Source organism: Acomys minous, assembly GCF_964271855.1.
Source record: "Acomys minous genome assembly, chromosome: 8".
NCBI lineage: Eukaryota > Metazoa > Chordata > Mammalia > Rodentia > Muridae > Acomys > Acomys minous.
In genome coordinates, this window is record NC_140489.1 from 115791432 (window position 1) to 115811410 (window position 19979).

General features: G+C 45.6%; 1 protein-coding gene across 6 annotated transcripts in view; it reads left to right on the forward strand.

The window, feature by feature from the left end:
• Nucleotides 1-19979, forward strand: part of MTA3 (metastasis associated 1 family member 3) — a 120461-nt gene that overhangs the window by 5927 nt on the left and 94555 nt on the right. For all 6 annotated transcript variants that reach the window (XM_084793285.1, XM_084793286.1, XM_084793288.1 and 3 more), the window contains exon 3: nt 3397-3490. In XM_084793285.1, the coding sequence (XP_084649411.1) occupies nt 3397-3490 (94 nt within the window). The remainder of the gene's footprint in view (nt 1-3396; nt 3491-19979) is intronic.

Below are 19979 nucleotides of genomic sequence, written 5' to 3' on the forward strand. Positions count from 1 at the left end.
AACATACACATACAAGCCCATACATGTACCCAACACATACCAGACACACAGACACAAAACACACGCACCCACACACACACACAAACACACATATACACACATACACATACACACACCACACCACACGCACACACAGACATATACACAAACATAGACACACACACATATACATATATGCCCCACACATACCCAACAGAGACACACAGACACACCACACACACATACACACAAACACAGACACAAACATACACATACAAGCCCATACATGTACCCAACACATACCAGACACACAGACACAAAACACATGCACACACACACACACAAACACACATATACACACATACACATACACACACCACACCACACACACACACAGAGACATATACACAAACATAGACACACACACATATACATATATGCCCCACACATACCCAACAGAGACACACAGACACACCACACACACACATACACTCACACACCGTAAAAACAAAGATAAAACCTGTATACTTTATTTTATTTTTTGAGACCAGGTTTCACTATGTAGACCAGGCTGGCCTCAAAAGCACAGAGGTCTGCCTCCCTCTGCCTCCTGAGTGCTAGTATTAAAGGCGTGTGTCATCATATACCAGGCATTGAGATGAGTCTTGCTGTGTTCCCCAAGCTGGTCTTGAACTTTCTTGGTGGTTCATGCTGGTCCCAAAGTTTATGTCTTTTTTGAAGGAGGGTCACACATATCTCAGGCTGGCCTCGAACTCACTATGAGGCAGAGGTGGGTCTTGAACTCCTGATCTCCTGAATGCTGGAATCGACATGCGTGACTGTGCTGGGAGTGTTGAGCTATACTTTCGGCTTCACATCTGTCCCCACCTACCACCACACTCCTCAGTGCTAAACCCTGAGCCAGTGCCCTGCCACTGAGCTGTATTGCTTCTGAGACCGATTGTCACAGTGTACGTAGCCCCTGGAATGGAACTTTCAATGCAGACAGAGCTGGCCTGGAACCTGGGCAATCCTCCTGCCTCAGCCTGTGGAGTGCTGAGATTATAGCATGAGTGCGCTGAGTTACCCTACCTGCATATACAAGTTTTTGCAAATAATTCCCAAAGATTCCCTCAAGTCATTTCTTGGAGCCTTAATCAGGATCCCCGCTGCCACTTGAGAGCTATTGGCAACAGGCATGGAAGTTAGGAAACTTCCACCATTGATTTTTTTCCCCACTGCTCATGTGGAGTATTGGGAATTGAACCCAGGGCACCTTGAACATGCTAGGCCAGGGCTGTGTCATTGAGCTGTGTTTATAACCCTTGATTTTGTTTTGCGGCGAGGTCTCAATGTGAAGCCCAGGCTTGTCTTCAGTTCTTGATGTTCTGTCTCTGTCATCCTAGGCGTGACGTCCCCCCCAAGCTCAGAGCTAACCCTTTACACTCATGACACACGCATTCCCCTCCCCCGTCCCTGCACTCGCTCCTTTAGAACTTCCCTTGAGAAATGGCTCAGTGGATCGTTATTTAGAAGAGCAGAGTGCAAGAGAAATGGTTGGTGTGTATTCTGTGGAAGGAGAGCCGTGGTGTCTTGTCTTGAGGGAAGAACAAAACTGCTCTATTGAGCAATCCAACAGGCAAGAGTGTGTATTGCCCAGGAGGTTTCTGTTGCTGGGGATTGAACCCCAAGGCTATGCGCACGCTAAGAAGCCACACCCCTTAGTCCTTAGGATATTATTATTTATTTTAGTGCATTGGTGTTTTGCCTGTATTGCATGTCTGTGTAGGGGTGTTGAATCCTCTGGAACTGGAGTTGCAGACAGTTGTGAGCTGCCATATGGGTTGCTGGGATTTGAACCTGGGTCCTCTGGAAGAGCAGTCGGTGCTCTTAACCTCTGAGCCACATCTCTAGCCCCAAAGAGTTCCCCCTTCCCAAGACAGTGTTTCTCTGTGTAGCCCTGGCTGTCCTGGAACTTGATCTGTAGACCAGGCTGTCCTTGAACTCATGTAGATCTGCCTGCCTCTGCCTCCCGAGCTCTGGGACTAAACCACCACACCCAGCCCTGCCCAGATATCCTAATGTCCTGATATGATGTTGCACACCTATTAATTCCAGCACTAGGTAGGCTGAGGCAGGAGGATTGCTAGTTCTAAGACAGGCTGTGCTATGTAGTGAGATCTTGATTTAAAAAAAAAAAAAGGTAAAAGAAAAAATATCTTGAGCTACATCTTTATCCCTCAAGCAGGTTTATCTGAAAATTTAATCATCTTTGTAGAGTGTTCCTGTTAGGCGAGCACATTAATGAGACAGGAATGAGAAAGTGCTTAAAGTAAAGCCCTAGATTTTATTTACATGGAAATACCGGCCTGTTCATTTAGCAGATTGCTGGCTCATTGCTTCTGGAGGATGACTTTGATCACAACATTATGAAATATATTGGCATTTGGGTAGAAATTTAATATGATTTCAATTTGAAGGGGCAATATCTCCACAGTACCATTTCTTAGTAAAACAATATTGCTGCCGATCTCTGTAAAATTGACACATTTATTATGGTATATGCTCTTTATATTTGAATATATCCATAAGTCCAGATCCGTTCTGAAACGTGTGCCACATACGGTAGAAATTTTGGACATTACAGTAAGTAACCCTTTATTGTAATCGATGTGTTTTTATGACGAGCTTGCCAGTGAATGATGGACCTGCTCAGAGGCCTGCAGACTTTATCGAGATGAGAGCAGGAGCCTGGGCCTCAGCTGCAGTAAATTACAGCTGAAGACTGCCAATTGTATTCTAGACTAGTCAGAAAGACCCAAGAGATTCAGTGTTGGGAACTTACAGTTTTTGGATATTGTTCATATGTGAAGGTCAACTCCGGATATTGATGCTGCACAGGGTGTCGTCTTTCCAGTTCTGTCCTGCAAGCTGGCTACCGCCCCCTGTGAAGGGTCACAAAGCTCGGGCTAGGTGACCTTATACTTGGGGATGGGTTTGAGGGGCAATAGTTCTCGACATCGTGAGCAAATTATTTGTGACTTTTAAAATTGGAGGGGTTAATTTCTCTGGTATGGTTGTGCATGCCTGAGGACTGTGGAGGCAGTGAGTTCAAGGCCAGCCCAGGTTACGTGAAACCCTGTCTTGTAACACACATACACACAAGATTAGGGGGAGCTCTTTCTCTCCAGGTTTCGCTGTTGTGGCTTGTGTTTTGAGACAGGGTCTTCTATGTAGCCCCGGCTGGTCTGGAACTCTGTGTAGATGGGACTGGCCTCTCACTATGTGCAGTCCTTTTTATCCGAGCTTTCCAAGGGCTGGGATTATAGGCATGTGCTGCCAGACCCAGCTTTTAAGCACATTTTATCTTTGAGACTTCAGGTCCCGTTTGACTTTTATTTTTTTCTTATTTCTTAGACTGCGAGTGGCAACGTGGAAGCAAAAGTAGTGTGCTTTTATAGACGACGTGATATCTCCAACACGCTTATAATGCTTGCCGATAAGCATGCTAGTAAGTGAAATGGCTTTCTTTTGGGTCAAAGATAATGTTTTATGCTTTTCACACACGCACAAAATTGTTTTCTGTTCCCATGAAACGTTTTCTTTCTTTTTCATCTATTTGTCTTTTAATTTCATTTTTATTTCTTGTGTATGGATATTTTGCCCATATGTATGCTTGTATGTCTGTGTTTCACGTGCATGCCTGGTGCCTTCAGCGGTTGAAGAGGGAGTAGCAATCTCTGGAGCTGGAGTTACAAATGGTTGTGAGCTGCCATGTGGGTGCTGGGAATTGAACCCAGGTCCTCTGGAAGAACAGCCAGTGCTCCCAACCTTGGAGCTAACTCTTCAGCCTTTCTCTTAAAAAAAAAAACAAAAAACTAATTTATTTTATAAATGTGTGTGTGTGTGTGTGTGATTGTGTGTGCCATGGTGCCTAAGTGGAGGGCATCTTTCAAGAGTTCTCTGTCCTTCCTTCCTTCGTTTTTTTCCCCCCCAAGACAGGGTTTCTCTTGTGCAGCCTTGACTGTCCTGTATTCTGTAGACCAAGGTGATCTCGAAATCACAGAGATCCACCTGGCTGTGAGTGCTGGGATTACAGGTGTGTGCCACCATGCCTGGCTCTTTCTGCATCTTTTAATTTCCCTTTCAGTTTAAGTTTTTGTGTAATAGTGTTTGTCCTCTTTCTTTCTCATCTCTGTTTTCATACAGGCATATACTTTATGTATACTAATATGATTTATATATTTATAATATTTATGTGTGTGTTAGGGAGTGAACATGTGACGTCATGCATGCTAGGGATGTGCTCTACCTCTGAGCTACTTCCCAGGCCCTGGTCACACTTGTTTAGATTATATTATGCATATTTTATTAAGTAATTAACATATTCAAATAACAGGTTTTTTCATTTATTTATTTATTTTATGTGTATGAGCCCTGTATCTGCATATATACCTGCAGGCCGGAAGAGGACATTAGAGGGTATAGTTGTGAGCCACCATGTGGTTGCTGGAAATTGAACTCCCGACTTCTGGAAGAGCAGACAGTGCTCTTACCACTGAGCCATCTCTCTGACCCCCAAATAACAATTTTGGAAGTTGGCATTAGCAAACCATCAGGGTAGTAGTTTTGTATTTGCTTATTTTCTATAGTTTCTTTGTGGGTATGGATTTGAGGACATTATGTTTCATTGTGAGGGGTTTTAATGGAGGATGCTTTTCTCTCTATAAAACACCTGGGCAATATCTTGAATTGATTTTGGTTTTGAGTGTCAGCTTTGTATATACTCTGATCTTCTTGCCTGTCTCCTAATTGCTCTAAATATATCTGTGTTACCATATCCAGCTAATATTTGAAATTTTATTCCTATTATTAGCATTTATAGTATAGGTGTATAAGAAAATAAAATTTTGCTAGAAAAAGTACTGAGCCTTATTTAGATATGAAGAATTCCTATAGATATTACACTTGGTGGGTTTTGTTTTGTTTTGTTCTTTCGGCACAGGGTTTCTCTGTGTAGCCTTGGCTATCCTGGAACTCAAATTGTAGACCAGGTTGGCCTCGAACTCACTGAGATCCACTTGCCTCTGCTTCCCTGAGTGCTAGGATTAAAGGCGTGCACCACCACTACCCGGCTTGTTGTTTTCTTTTTCTTTTTTAATCTTAAAGTTGTGTGTGTGTGTGTGTGTGTGTGTGTGTGTGTGTGTGTATCAAAAGTTGACACTGGGATGTTGTATTAGTTACTTTACTATTGCTGTGACAAAACACTGTGACCAAGACAACTTATAATTAGGTTTACAGTTCTAGGGTCCCTGATGGTGAGATGTAACATGAATTAGACAGCAGATATGGTAGACTTCATCTTATATCTTGATCCACAAACTTGAAGCAGAAAACACATTGGGAATGGCTTGAGTCTTTTGAAACCTGAAAGCCAGTCCCCAGCGATACACCTCTGCCTACAAGGCCACACCTCCTACTCCTTCTCAAACAGTTCTGCCAACTGTATTCAATTTATGGGGGCATTCTCACTCAAGCCATCACAGGTGTTCTCCTGTGACTGCCTGACTAGTTTTCATGTATCCCAGGTTGGTTCTGAACTTACTACATAGGTGTGCACCACCACACATGGGAGTTGTTGTTGTTGTTGTTGTTGTTGTTGTTGTTGTTGTTGTTGTTGTTTTTCTGTCTATCTCTTTAAGACAGGGTTTCACACTCTACTGCAGGCTTGTAGCCAAGGCTGGCCTCAAACTCGTGGCAATCTTTTAGTCTCATCTTCCCTGGTCCCAGGATTACAGGTATGAGCCACTAAGTCTGGTTTCAGTTCTTTATAGATTCAAGGTGTTTAATCCCCCCATCAGATGTTTACTCAGCAAAGATATTCTTCTACTGTGTAGGCTGTCTGTTCATTATTCTGGTTTCCTTTGCTGTGAAAAAACGGTTTTGTTTTTGTTTTTTGTTTTCTTTTTTTGTGAGAGGGTTTCTCTATGTAACAGCCCTGGCTGTCCTGAGCTCACTTTGTAGACCAAACTTGCTATGAACTCACAGAAATCCACCTGCCTCTGCCTCCCAAGTACTGGGATTAAAGGCATGTACCACCTCGCCCATCATTAGTTAATTCTTTACAAATACTTTTTTCCTCCCTTGAGACAGGGTCTCTCTATGTAACTGTAGCTGGCTTAGAACTCCCTATATAGACCAGACTGGACTCAAACTCAGAGAGATCTGTCTGTCTCTGCTTCCAGAGGGCTGGCACTAAACGTGTGTTTTATATGCCCTCATTGGTCAGGTTTTTTGTTTGTTTGTTTCAGTTTCTTGCCTTTTGTTTTTCCAGACAGGGTTTCCCTGTAGCCCTGGCTGTCCTGGAACTAGCTCTGTAGACCAGGCTGACCTTGAACTCACAGATATTTGCCTGCCTCTGCCTCCTCTGTGTTAGAATTAAAAGTGTGCACCAACACCTGACTATTTTGTTTGGTTTATGTCTTAGAGTTTTATTGCTGTGAAGAGACACCATGGCCACAGCAACTCTTTGTTTTTTTTAAAGATTATTTATTTATTTATTTATTTATTTATTTATTTATTATGTATATTGTGTTTTGTCTGCATGTACACCTGCAACCAGAGCTCATTTCAGATGGTTGTGAGCCACCATGTGGTTGCTGGGTATTGAACTCAGGACCTTTGGAAGAACAGGCAGTGCTCTTAACCTCTGATCCATCTCTCCAGGCCCCCACAGCAACTCTCTCTCTCTCTCTCTCTCTCTCTTTTTTTTTTTTTTTTTTTTTTTTTGGTTTTCCGAGACAGGGTTTCTCTGTGCAGCCTTGGCTGTCCTAGATTCACTCACTTTGTAGACCAGGCTGGCCTCAAACTCATAGCGATCTGCCTGCCTCTGCTTCCCCTGAGTGCTGGGATTAAAGGTGTTGCCACCACGCCTGGCTCACAGCAACTCTTATAAAGACAAATATTTGGGGCTGGAGAGATGGCTCAGTGGTTAAGAGCACTGTCTACTCTTCCAAAAGACCCGGTTTCAATTCCCAGCACCCACATGGCAGCTCACAACTGTCTGTAATTCCAGTTAGAAGGGATCCGACACCCCCACACCAATGTACATAAAATAATATTAAATAAATTTTTAAAAAAAGACAAATATTTAATTGGGGCTGGCTTACACTTTCAGTGGTTTAGACCGCTATCATCATGGCGAGGAGCATGGCAGTGTGTAGGCAGACATGGTGCTGGACAATCCAAAAGTTCTGCATCAGGGGTGGGGAGTGGGACAGGTGTTCCAAGACAGGGTTTCCCTCTGTGTAGCCTTGGCTGTCCTGGATTTACTTTGTAGACCAGGCTGGCCTCAAACTCACTGCAGTCTGCCTGCCTCTGCCTCCTTGGATGCTGGGATTAAAGGCGTGCACAGGCCTGAGTTCTACGTCTTGTTCTGGCAGGCAGGCTGCAAGGAGAGACTGTGTACCACACTCCGTGTAGCTTGAGCATGTGAGACCCAAAGCCGGCCTGCAGTGTCACACTTCCTCCAGCAAGGTCACACCTTCTATCTGCCTCTGGAAGAGCCACCAGCACTCTTAACCACTGGGCTGTCCTTCCGCCTAGGCGCTGTGTTCTAGTGCATTTGTCGTGTGTCTGTTTTGTGCCAGCACATGCTGTTTTGTACCTGTGGCTCTAGCATAATTTGAGGCCAAATATTTTTAGACCCTCTAGCATTTCCCTTCCTCAGCTACTCAGCGTCTTGGTGTCTTCATATGAACTTTAGGATCGCTTTTCTATTTCTGTGAGGAAGGTCATTGAGTTTTTAGTTGGTTTCTTTTGTTTTGTTTTTCGAGACAGGGTTTCTCTGTGTAGCCTTGTCCTAGAATCTCTTTGTAGACCAGGCAGTCCTTGAACTCACAGTGATCCACCTGCCTCTGCTTCCTGAGTGCTGAGACTACAGGCGTGGGCAGGCCACTGTGCTCAGCTGGCTGTTGGGATTTTAATGGGGATTGTATTGTTTTTGTAGATCCCTTTAGTTTTGTTTTTGTTTTTTGTTTTGTTTTGTGTGTGTGTGTGTGTGTGTGTGTGTGTGTGTGTGTGCACGTGCACGCGCGCGCATTGGTGTTTTGCCTGCATGTGTCTGTGTGAGGATGTCAGATCCCCTGGAACTGGAGTTACAGACAGTTGTGAGCCGCCATGTGGGTGCTGGGAATTGAACCGGAGTCCTCTGGAAGAGCCAGCTAGTGCTCCCAATCCCTGAGCCATTTCCCCCCACCCCTCTTCACTTTCTTTGTGTTTTCTGTTTTGTTTTTATTTTTCACGTCTGAGTCTCATGTTGTCCAGGCCGGCCTCAGACTTGCAATGGAGCTGAGGCTGACGCTGGACCTCTCTTCACTCTGCCTCCACTTTAGGAGTTCGGGCCTGACAGGTGTGGATGACCACTTTTGGATTTTGTGGTGCTAGGGATGGGCCTCTTTGAATCCTGGGGCAGCACTCTTCCTACTGCTTTGCATCTGCCACTAGTTCTCTCCAGTTTTTTTTCTTCAATGTTTTCATTGTGCCTCCTTGGTTAGGCTTATTATTAGGTAATTTAATCATTTAATATTTTGTTTTCAGACAGTGTCTCAAAGCAGCTGGGCTATCCTTGGATTCACTGCGCAGTGGAGGATGGCCTTAAGTGTAGACCCCACCATTTGCAAATAGGGATAATCTGACTTTTTTCCTACTTGTAGGAAAATCCTTGCTGTGCTAAAGAATGCAAGCACCGTACTGAAAAGGCGTGGGGAGAGTGGACCCTCACGGTTTTAGAGCGAGTGTTATTAGCTCTTCTCTGCTCGCTGTCATGTTGGCTGTGTGTCTGTCCTGTCTCACCTTTGTTGTGCTGTGGTGGTACCCTTCTGTTTCAGATTCCTTCAGGCCTTTTTTTGTGAGCCGATGAGGGTCTCTGTCAAAGGCCTTTCTGTGTCTACTGAGGTAGATTTGATTGATGGGCCGTGTTTTGTTTATTGATTGCCGGGTGGTGAAAGGGGAGTTCTTGGACTGAAACCGACTGGATCTTGGTGTGTGATCTCTTTAATATGTTGCTGAGTTTGGTTTGAAGGCATTTTAAGTCGTTAATTAGTTTGCACTGGTAGGGATCAAGCACATGACCTTGCTTGCTCTATGATTTCCCAGTGGTTTGCAGCTGTTTTATCGAGAAAATCCACATTCATCCAGGGAACTGGGCTATAGCTTTTTTGTTGTTGCTGTTATTGTATATTACTTGGTTTTGGTGTCAGTCACCCTGCTTTGTGGAATAGCAAAATAGTCCCTCTTTACTCTCAGGAGTAGTCTGGGGACAGGTGTTCCTTGTCCTCCTCCTTGCCATGTCTAGTAACTCTTTGTTGCCTGTTGGTTGGGGGAGTGGGGGATGGTACAGGGTCTTGCATACCTCCTGCTTCACCTCTAACTTATATGTAGCCGTGGAGGACCACAAACTTCTGACCTTCCTAATTGTACCTTCCAATTACGGCATCACAGACCTGTTCAACTTCACCTGGTTTGCAGTGAGGATCCATTTCCAGCTCCGGGCATCCTGGGCAAGTGTTAACGCCATTGCCAGCCACCTTCTGCTGAAGCCTGAGCCCAATTCCTCTTACATCTGGCATCTAGTTATGGCACCAACCCCTAGGTGTCCTGCTACCCCCACCCCCACCCCATCCCCTCACTAGATCTTTGTGCATTCTCTCTCAAGGTCTTCTAGAACTGAGTGACTCTGTCTGCTTCTGGCCTTGCCTTTGTGCAGAGACTGTTGCTACCCCAGTCTCGTTGTTTGTTCCGGCTGTGGTGCTTTGCATCTTCAGTCCAGCCCTCCTGTAGGAGCAGTCGCTGCCAGACAGTCAGTCCTTCTGCTCACTTCAGGCTTGAGGGACCTGTGGGTTTCTCTGCTGCTAGGACCGCAAGCGGCGTCGGCTTCCCTTCCCTCTCAGGAACTGGGGCTGGGGTGGCATTATTTTTCTGTATTTATCTCTGTCACTTTGTTTCTCTGTGCCTTTTAACTGCCTTGTCACCTATTTATTGATTGGTTTTTTGAGACAAGGGTCTCACTGGGTAGAATTTACAGAGCTCAGCCCACCTCTCGGTCGCCCAAATGTTGTTGGCATTACAGGTCTATACCACCATGCCTGGTTCCATATCTACTTTTAAAGACTTGTGTATTTCTGCCGGGCGGTGTTGGCACACGCATTTAATCCCAGCCCTGGGGGGGGGGCGGGGAAGAGACAGGTGAATCTCTGTGAGTTCGAGGCCAGCTTGGACTACAGAGCCAGTTCCAGGACAGCTAGAGCTGTTACACAGAGAAGCCCTGTCTCAAAAATCCAAAAAACTGAAAGAGAGAGAGGAAAACAACAAAACAAAACAAAAAACAAAAACAAACCAACAACAAAAGACTTGTATTTCCCAGGTTTGAGAGATGGTTCAAATGTTAAGAGCACTGGCTGCTCTTGCAGAGGACCTGGGTTATGGTTCCAGGACCCACACGGCTGCTCACAACCATCTGTAACTCCAGGGCAGCGCACCTGATGCCCTCTTCTGGCTCGATGGACATCAAGTCATATGGTGCACAGCTGTACATGTAGGCAAAACACACACATAACACAAACACACGAACAGATGTGTATACACCTATGCATGCATATTCAGAAAATAAATACATGAACAAAGGCTTAGAAAGGCTCCGCTTTCCTCTTCGTGGCCTTGTTTATTTTCACTGCTCTTGTGTCAACATCACCTTCATTTTTCCATTGAGTTTCACTTTGCTGAACTATGTCCTTATCCAGTGTTTTTTCCCACAAAATGTGTTGATGGTAAATGTTTTAAGTCTTTGCGTTCCTTAAAATGTCTTTATCATCATATATATTGGTAGTTTGGGTCTTTATATAATTTTGGTTTCAAAATGCTTTTCCCTTAGAACTTTGAAAATTGCTTGTTCTGAGGTATTCATTGTGAAATTTGATGTCTTATTTATTTTATTGGAGTTAGAGTCTTTTCCTATATTACCTTGGCTGTCCTGGAACTCTCTATATAGACCAGGCTAGCCTCTCACGGAGCTTGGCCTGCTGAGTGCTGGGATTCAAGGTGTGGGTCACTACACCCAGCTCTGTAGATTTTTATTCTTTTGTAAGTAAGGCTTTGTTCTCTTCCAGTGGTTTGTCCTTTAGCGTAGGTGTTCTGAAAATTTACTAGGATGTCTGTGTGAGCTTTACATCAATAAGCTGCTGTGTGCTTTTGGTGGCATTTCCTTTCGTCTCTGGGGATTTCTCTTAAGATGCCTATTTAGTGAGATTCATTCTGTGTTGTGCAGTCCTTTTGTTAATTTTTTCTCTAGAGACAGGGTCTCACTGTATAGCCCAGGATGACTGCCAGCTCACGGAGCCCACCCTGGCCTCTAACTCCCAGTGGTCCTCCTGCCTCCACTGCTCAGAACCGAGAAGTGTGTAACTGCACCGGCTTCTTAAAGTTGAAGGAAGTCTGTCCTAGTGAGCCTGGTGTTCTCCTTCCAGTCAGGTCTAAGGCCCCGTCTGGTGGTAGGGTGCCTTTCTCTACTCCAGGCACTTGGGAGGCAGAGGCAGGAAGATTAGGAGCTCAGGCTGGTCTGGGGTACATAAGACACTGTCGCTGGGCCTGGTGGTGCACGCCTTTAATCCCAGCACTCGGGAGGCAGAGACTGGTGGATCACTGTGCTTTTGAGGCCTGCCTAGGACAGCCAAGGCTACACAGAGAGACCCTGTTTCCCAAAAAAAAAAAAAAAAAAAAAAAGACACTGTCTCAAAAATTAAAAATCACCAGAGACAGAGTGCTTGCTGCGCCTTGGTGACACTCCTCACTGTTTTCCCTGCCTGATTGGGGTCGGCATAAAATCTATTTTCTGCTAGAACATTAAAGTAATAAAGTTGCATCTCAGGTTATTTTCCCCTTGCTGCTTTATAATGTTTTTATTTTTGTGAATAACATTTTATAATTAGCAGTTACAGTGAGCTAGTATCTCATTAGCCAGATTATTATCAACTGTAACTATTACAAAGTTTTATTATTTGACAAGTTAATTATGTTTTATGGTATACATTTTCTTATTGATCTGTTCTTTCGAATGTTAATGGTTTCTATTTTTCTAAACAGCAAGTGCTATATTCCTACTTTAAAATGTATGTCACGTTGCTTATTGACCACCAAATGAGGCATTCTAGTAATTGGGTAATTCCTCCGCTTTTTTTTCAAGGTTTTGTGTGGGTTTTACTTTCATAATTATGTGACATGATTTATGGGTTGGAAAAATTTGTACTCAGGTTTTGTATTTTTATGAATAGTTGAATGAAAGCCATTTTTATAATCAGTGTAGCTAGTCTCAAAATTTCCACAGATGATCTTTTCTGTTTTGTTTTGTTTTTTTGAGATGAGGGCTCAGTATCAGTCTGGAACTGTGTAGACCAGGCTGGCCTCACACGTGGAGCAGTCCTCTTGCCCCCTGCTCTCCAGGCGGGCATGCTGCTGGCTTGGAAGTGCTCCTCCGGCATCCGCGAAACCTTGGCTTTAATCTCCAGCACCTCATAAGCCAGGAGTGGCGATGAGTGAAGATGTACGCCTATCAGCCCAGCACCAGGGGGAGGCAGGAGGATCAGAAGTTCAAGGTCATCCTCAGCTACACAGCAAGTTCAAATCTGGGCTACATGAAACCCTGTCTCAACACACACAGCATACTCAACAACAACAACAAAATAACAAAGAAAAAAATTGAGACAGGGTTTCTCTGTGGGTCTTGGCTGTTCTGGATTCACTCTGTAGACCAGGCTGGGCCTGAATTCACAGAGATCTGCCTAGCTACCCCTCCCTGAGCGCTGGGATTAAAGGCTTGCACCTCTCGCTATTCCTTTGGTCAGAGTGTTAGTCCATTATCATGGTGACAGAGGGTGTGGCCGCAGCCGACACAGTGCTGAGAGCTACATAAGCAGAGAGAGTGAGACGGGCGTGGGGGGCCAGACAGACAATGAGACATGGCTTAAGAACAGGAAAAATAAAGCCAAGAAAGTTTAAAATCTACACACAAATACATCCCCACCACCACCACCACACACACACACTTATAGCTATTACTATTAGTGAAGCTGTCCTCAGGCCACAGGCATCCAGGTCCCTCTGGCTCGACCACTCTTCCTGAGCAGGGAATACAACTCTCTTCCATGACATCTGCCTCCCACGTTAGTGTCCCATGAGAAGTGTGTAGCAGGGAGAACCCCAGGCAGTGGCTGCTGAGAGGAGAAACAGAGGCCGTTTTCCATACCGCTTGACGGACACCATCCTGATGAAGAAGTCTCAGACATATGCTCTCTAGATGAGTCCTGGTCTAAGCATGCACTGGGATCCTCACTACGCAGATATTAGCGAGAACACGAGCCCCAGGCTAAGGGTGTGCGCTGCTCTCACAGAGACCGGGGTTTGATTCCCTGCAGCGACATCAGGCAGCTCACAAGCTCCTGTTACTCCAGTTCCAGGGGATCTGATGCTTCCGGCCTCTGGATGTAAGCCTTTACCCATAGCTACACCCGGATATAGACACCCGGACACCCAGAGACACACAGACACACACACCTGGACACCCAGAGACACACACAGACACACACACCTGGACACCCACACCCACACACAGACACACACACCTAGACACCCACAGACGTGCACACTACACTCAGACACATACACCTGGACACCTAAAGCCACACGCACGAGTACTCAGAGACATACACACTACACACACACACCCGGACACCCAGAGACACACATACACAATTAGTATAAAGAAAATTAAGGTAAACTACTGAGCAAGACTATACATCTGTTTAACATCTATATGATACACAGTTCTGTCTATGCCTGTCCTTCTATCCTTCCAAGTATGCGGCACATCTCCTTCAACAAGGCCACATCTCCTCATCCTTCCAAACAGTTCCACTTCCTGGTGACTAAGCATTCAAATGTATGAGCCCAGAGGGGCCATTCTTTTTTTTTTTTTAAGTTTTATTTTATGTATACAGTGCTCTGCCTGCATGTACACCTGCAACCAGAAGAGGGCATTAGCTTACATTATAGATGGTTGTGAGCCACTATGTGGTTGCTGGGAATTGAACTCAGGACCTCTGGAAGAGCAGTCAGTGCTCTTAACCTCTGAGCCATCGCTCCAGCCCCCATAGGGGCCATTCTTATCAAACTACCAATTTATTTTCAATAAATTCTATTTTTTGAAACAGAATCTTAGCTAGGTGTGGTGGCACACACCTTTAATACCAGCACTTGGGAGGCAGAGGCAGGCAGATCACTGTGAGTTTGAAGCCAGCCTGGTCTACAAAGCAAGGCCAGGACAGAGAAACCCTGTCTCAACCCCATCCCCACCCCCACCCCCCAAAAACCCCACATCTAAGAAACATAATCTTCCTTTGTTCAGGCTCGTTTTGAACTCAAGCTCGCAATCCTCTCTTTGTCCAGTGCTGGAATTACATTTCTGCTGCGACTTAAAATGCTTTGTTTTGTTTTATTTTTTTGCTTCTGAGAAAGTGTTGGGGATGACCCAAGCCTTGTGCATCCTAGGTGTGTGTGTAGTGTGCAGATCAACGGCTAAGGACCTCGCCTCCCTCTTTGCTGGGAGCAGGCTCACCATGGATTTCCGTTATGTTTAGCAGACTAGCTGGCCTTCGAGCTGCTAGGGAGTCCCCTGGGCACATGTCCCTGCGCAGACCCTGCACATCCGCCAGTTTTACGTAGCTTCTGGGGATTCAGACAAGTGCTGTTACGCACTGAGCCGTCTTGCTAACCCTTAGCTAATTTCCTTCTTTTCAAAGGCCTTGCCAGTGCTTTCTATTTTCCTCCCTTGTGTTGGGATTAAGTCAAGCTACCCAAAAATCCTAAGAGACGTGGAAAGCAGTGGTCTTTATATCAGTCAGAGTCAGAGAAATGAAGCAGTTCAGGTTGGATTTCTCACTGGAGACCAACGCTGATAGAACAGAGCCTATTTAGGGTCTTAGGGAACAGATCATGTGGGTACCCAGCCCCTCTGAAACTCTCTTTGGAGCTGCACTGATAGCATGCTGTTCAGGTGACTCAGCTGTGCAGGTGTGGGAAATAGTCTTCTGAAGGGTGGAACACAGTTTTGGATGTCCATCGAGAAGCTGGCAATGCTAGTGCCTTTTTTGCCTAGCAGGAATGCAGCACAGAATAGCTCTCACAACTTGGGTTGCAAGAGATGACAGTTTAGAGCTCCTAGAATGTGTCCCCACACATCCTGTGTGGAGGTCAAAGGACAAACATTTAAGACTCCATTCACAGGTGGGCGTGGTGGCGCATGCCTATAATCCCAGCACTCGGGATGCAGAGGCAGGTGGATCGACCTGAGTCCGAGGCCAGCCTGGTCTACAAAGGGAGTCCAGGACAGCCAAGGCTACACAGAGAAACCCTGTCTCAAAAACCAAAAAAACCAAAACCAAAAAAACAAAAACAACCCCCCCCCAACAACAACCACAACAAAACCAAAACAACAACAACAAAACCAAGGGGGGAGGCGGGAAAGACTGCATTCTCTTCCTCCATCGTGCTGTGTTCCTGTAAGTCATTTTAACCTTGGTACTGGGGTGCGGTTTCTTTGGTTGTTTTGTTGCTGCTTTGGAAACAGCACCATGCATCGTGTCTGTACCATGCATCGAGTCTGTTTCCCGTGTTCTGTTGGGGAACAGATGCTCATCACAGCCCTGTGAGAGTTCAGGCACTGTTCCTCCTCGGTCCCTGGCTGCTAACACCCCCCAACCCCCTCTCTGCTGTTTCAGGACAAGGTTTCTTTGTGTAGCCTTGGAACTCTGTAGTTCAGGCTGGCCTCAAACTTGGAGGTCCGCCTGCCTCTGTGTGGCTGCTGAGTGCTGGGGTTAGAGGTGTGTACCACCATGCCCATCAGCTTCTGTTCTTTTCTGCACACCATGTGTGCTTCTGGAGGGCCTTCTGCAGCCTCTAGGGTCTTTGCTCTCTAGAGCTCTGTCTTCTGAATTCTCTTTTCCCATTTTTGGACACCCTGTCTACCAGGTCCTGCCTCTCTTTCCCTCCTGGTTCTTTTTTTTAATTTAAATTATGTATACAGTGTTCTGCCTGCATGTACACCTTCAGTCCAGAAGAGGGCATCAGATCACATTATAGATGGTTGTGAGCCACCATGTGGTTGCTGGGAATTGAACTCAGGACCTCTGGAAAAGCAGTCAGTGCTCTTAACCTTTGAGCGCTATCTCTCCAGCCCCGCCTCCCTGTTCCTTTTGTTTTGGTTTTGGTTTTTTTTTTTTTGTTGTTGTTTGTTTTTTGAGACTGGATTTCTCTGTGTAATCTTGGCTGTCCTGGACTGGCTTTGTAGACCAGGCAGGTCTTGAACTCACAGAGATCCTCCTGCCTCTGCCTCCTGAGTGCTGGGATTAAAGGCGTGTGCTACCATGCCTGGCTTCCTCCCTGTTCTGTGTATGTAGATGTGTGTATGTGTGTACACACACACATATATTAATTTTATACTTATATATTTTATACTTATCTGCATGTGTGTTTGAACATGTGCATGCAGTGCCTGTGGGGGTCAGAAGAGGGTGTAGGATCCCCTGAGTTTGGAATTACAGGTGGTTGTGAGTTATGTTGGGGTGCTAGGAATTGAGTCTAGATCCCCTGGAAAAGCAACCAGTGCCATTAACCTCTGAGCCATCTCCAGCACCCCCAACTCCCCCTGCCCCCTATAAGACTCACTGTCTTGTTCCCTCATGTTACACACGGTTTTCTGTGTAAAGGCATCTCCTTCTAGTCTTCTTCCGTCTCCTGTGCAGTGGCCCAGTGTTAAAAGAAATCATGCTTTATGTCTTTTGTGTTCATTAATTATTTATTCTGTTACTAATAGTCAAGTAGATCTGGTTTCTGTTACTTCTGCTTGTCTAGAAACAAAAGCAAGTTGTATTTAAAATTTTTAAATTGAGCCGGGCCTGGTGGCGCATGCCTTTAATCCCAGCACTCAGGAGGCAGAGGCAGGTGGATTGCTATGAGTTCGAGGCCAGCCTGGTCTACAAAGCAAATCCTGGACAGCCAAGGCTAACACAGAGAGACCCTATCTTGAAAAAAACCAACCCCCTCCAAAAAACACACACACACACAAAACAAAAAACAAACAAACAAACAAAAAACCAAAAAAACAAAGAACAACAAAAAATGATAAGAATTTAGAGTATAGTTGAAAGCTGTGTTATTTTAGGAAAATGGCTGTAGTAGGCTCTCCTCTAGGGTCTGTGACCTCTCCAGCTGTGAGGCCTTGGCTAGGTTTACAGTACCAGGCATGAGTTCTCTCATTCTGAGCAGGCCTTAAGTATACTTAGCTATTGGCTACTGTTGGGGGATATCCCTCTACCATGAGGCTGGTCACTGTTGTGGGTGGGAAGCTTTACAGCTGAGCAGGGCTATTGATTGCGCTTCTCCCTTGGCGGTTTGTATAGCATCCTCTAACACTATGAGGAGTGGTCCCCAGGGAGGAAGCTTCAAGGCCATAGCAGCTAGATTCTTCCAAGTCCCATGACCAAACTGTGTGGAGTATTGAGCTTTAGGGTCTGACTCTCAAGATCTGGGAGGCTACCAGGGCAACAGCAAGAGTCTCCATTGCTTTGGGGATCCCTCAGACCCTTCTGAATAACAACTTATGTGAAGTGGCCGGTTCCTGTCACTGGGATTTTTGTTAGTCTTTGGCTCCTGGGAGAGTATTACCACCCTGTAATAATGAAACTATATATGTATATGCACGTATCTGTACATGCACTGCCCCCCCCCCAAGATGTAGGTACTATTAAGTAAACCTACGAATGGAAAGTTTTTTCCAGCATCTCCTTCTGAAATACCCATTTTCTCCCTCCCTTAACTATCCCCATCCCATTTTAAGTTTTTGTTTAACATTTATTTGTGTGTGCCATGGTGCATATGTGGTGGACAGGACAATTTTATGGAGGTGTGTCTGCATTTAAGTACTGTAAATTGTAGTCCTGACTTCCCTGGAATTCGCTATGGTTGGTTTTAAGCACACAGCAATCCTTTCTGCCTCTGCCTCCAGAGTGGGATTACAGGCATGTGGAACCTTTTTCCTCGGTTTTGTTCTGGGAAGAAGTATTCACCTGTGCTCAGGGAAGACAGTGTTGGTAAATTCAGTAGGGTGATGCTTTGGGAGGGCAGTGCTGGTCGTGGGTCCAGGAAGAGGATGCCCTGGGAGGATGGAGCTGGTCGTGGGTCCAGGAAGAGGATGCTCTGGGAGGATGGTGCTGGTCGTAGGCTCAGGAGGAGGAGTATGCTCTGGGAGGATGGAGCTGGTAGTGGGTTCAGGAGGAGGATGCTCTGGGAGGACCGTGCTGGTTACTGAGCTGGGAGGAGGGTGAGATGGCAGTGGATGGCCTGGTTACTTCTTGTGCTGGTTGGCTTTTATCATCCTGACAGAAACCTAGAATTAACTGAGATGAGGGAACCACAGCCAAGAAAATGCTTTGATAAATTGGCCTGTCTGACATTTTCTTGATTAGTAATTGATGTGGGAGGAGGGCCCAGCCCTTTGGGGAGTGCCACCCTTGGGCAGGTTATCCTCGGTTGCATAAAAAAGCAGGCTGAGCAAACCTTGAAAAGCAAGCCAGTTAGAAGCATCCTCTATGGCCTCTGCTTCAGTTCCTGCCCCCAGGTTCCTGCCCTGTTTGAGTTCCTGTCCTGGCATGCCTTCTGGTCATGGTGCTCTGTCACAGCATTGGAAACCCTAGCTAGCACACATGTGTTTCTTTTATTTTGTTTTTTAAGTTTCACAGTTTACAGCAAGTGGAAAGTTGCATGGTGGCAGGCTGAGGCTGCAGAATTCCAGATGGACTTTGATTTATTATAAGATTGGGCAGCCTTTGCCAGATGCAGTGTTCTTTGAATAAATGTAAAGCAGAAATAGCTTAAATTTTTGATGGGCTCCTAACTTGCTGAAGAACAGCTGATGAGTCATTGTAGTTCACTGTGAAAGGAACAGTTCGGAGACAGGCTTCTTTTTGTGCTTGACTTCTTGGGCATTGGCTGGTCATTTCCCACTCCCTTCTGTGGGGTCAGTGGGGTCAGAATAACATTCAAAGTGATGCTAAACTGGCTTGCCAGTCCTCTCAGGCGTGTGCCCCAGAGTTCTGTGGAGATGGCATCACTCTCTGTGCAACAGAATGCGTGCTTGCAGTGTGTTTAAATGTTTGTGGCTGTATGTAGCATTACATGCCTGTAATCCCAGCATTCCAGAGGCAGAGGCAGAGGCAGAGGCAGGGTTGTCTCTATGAGTTCAAGGCCAGCCTGGCCTACAGAGTGAGTTCCAAGACAGCCAGAGCTACACCAAGAAACCCTGTCATAAATTCTGGGGCTGGAGAGATGCTCAGAGGTTAGGAACACATGCTGCTTTTTCAGAGGACCCAAGTTCTGTTCCCAGTACCTGTGTCTGGCAGCTCATAATCACCTATGATCCACCGCTGGGGGACCCGATACCTCTGATTTTCAGGGATACCAGCATTCATGTGCACATCGCCACCCCACACATACACATCCCCCCTCCGTTTGTTAAGCTTAAAGAAATATATTCTGCTTTTAGAGGCTGTAGAGATAGCTCGTACTGTACTTGCAGTTCAGTTCCTAGCATCCACACTGGGCCGCTCACAAACGCTTACAACTCCAGCTCCTGGGATCCAGCACCCTCTCCTGGCCTGTGTACTTAAGTACATATCCTCCCACACATAATTAAAAATAAGTCCAAAGAAATTCTGCTTTTTACAGTAACTCTTGATAGATATTACCGCCATTAACAAAAGCTTCGAGTCTTCAATAGGACTTAAACGTGTAAGCAACTCTTTAGGCTACAGAGCAGGAGAACTGGGTAGGTGTTCTGCCAGAAAAAAAAAACACATTAAAATTGAGGTTAGAAAGTCTTTAAGGGTCTGGGGAGG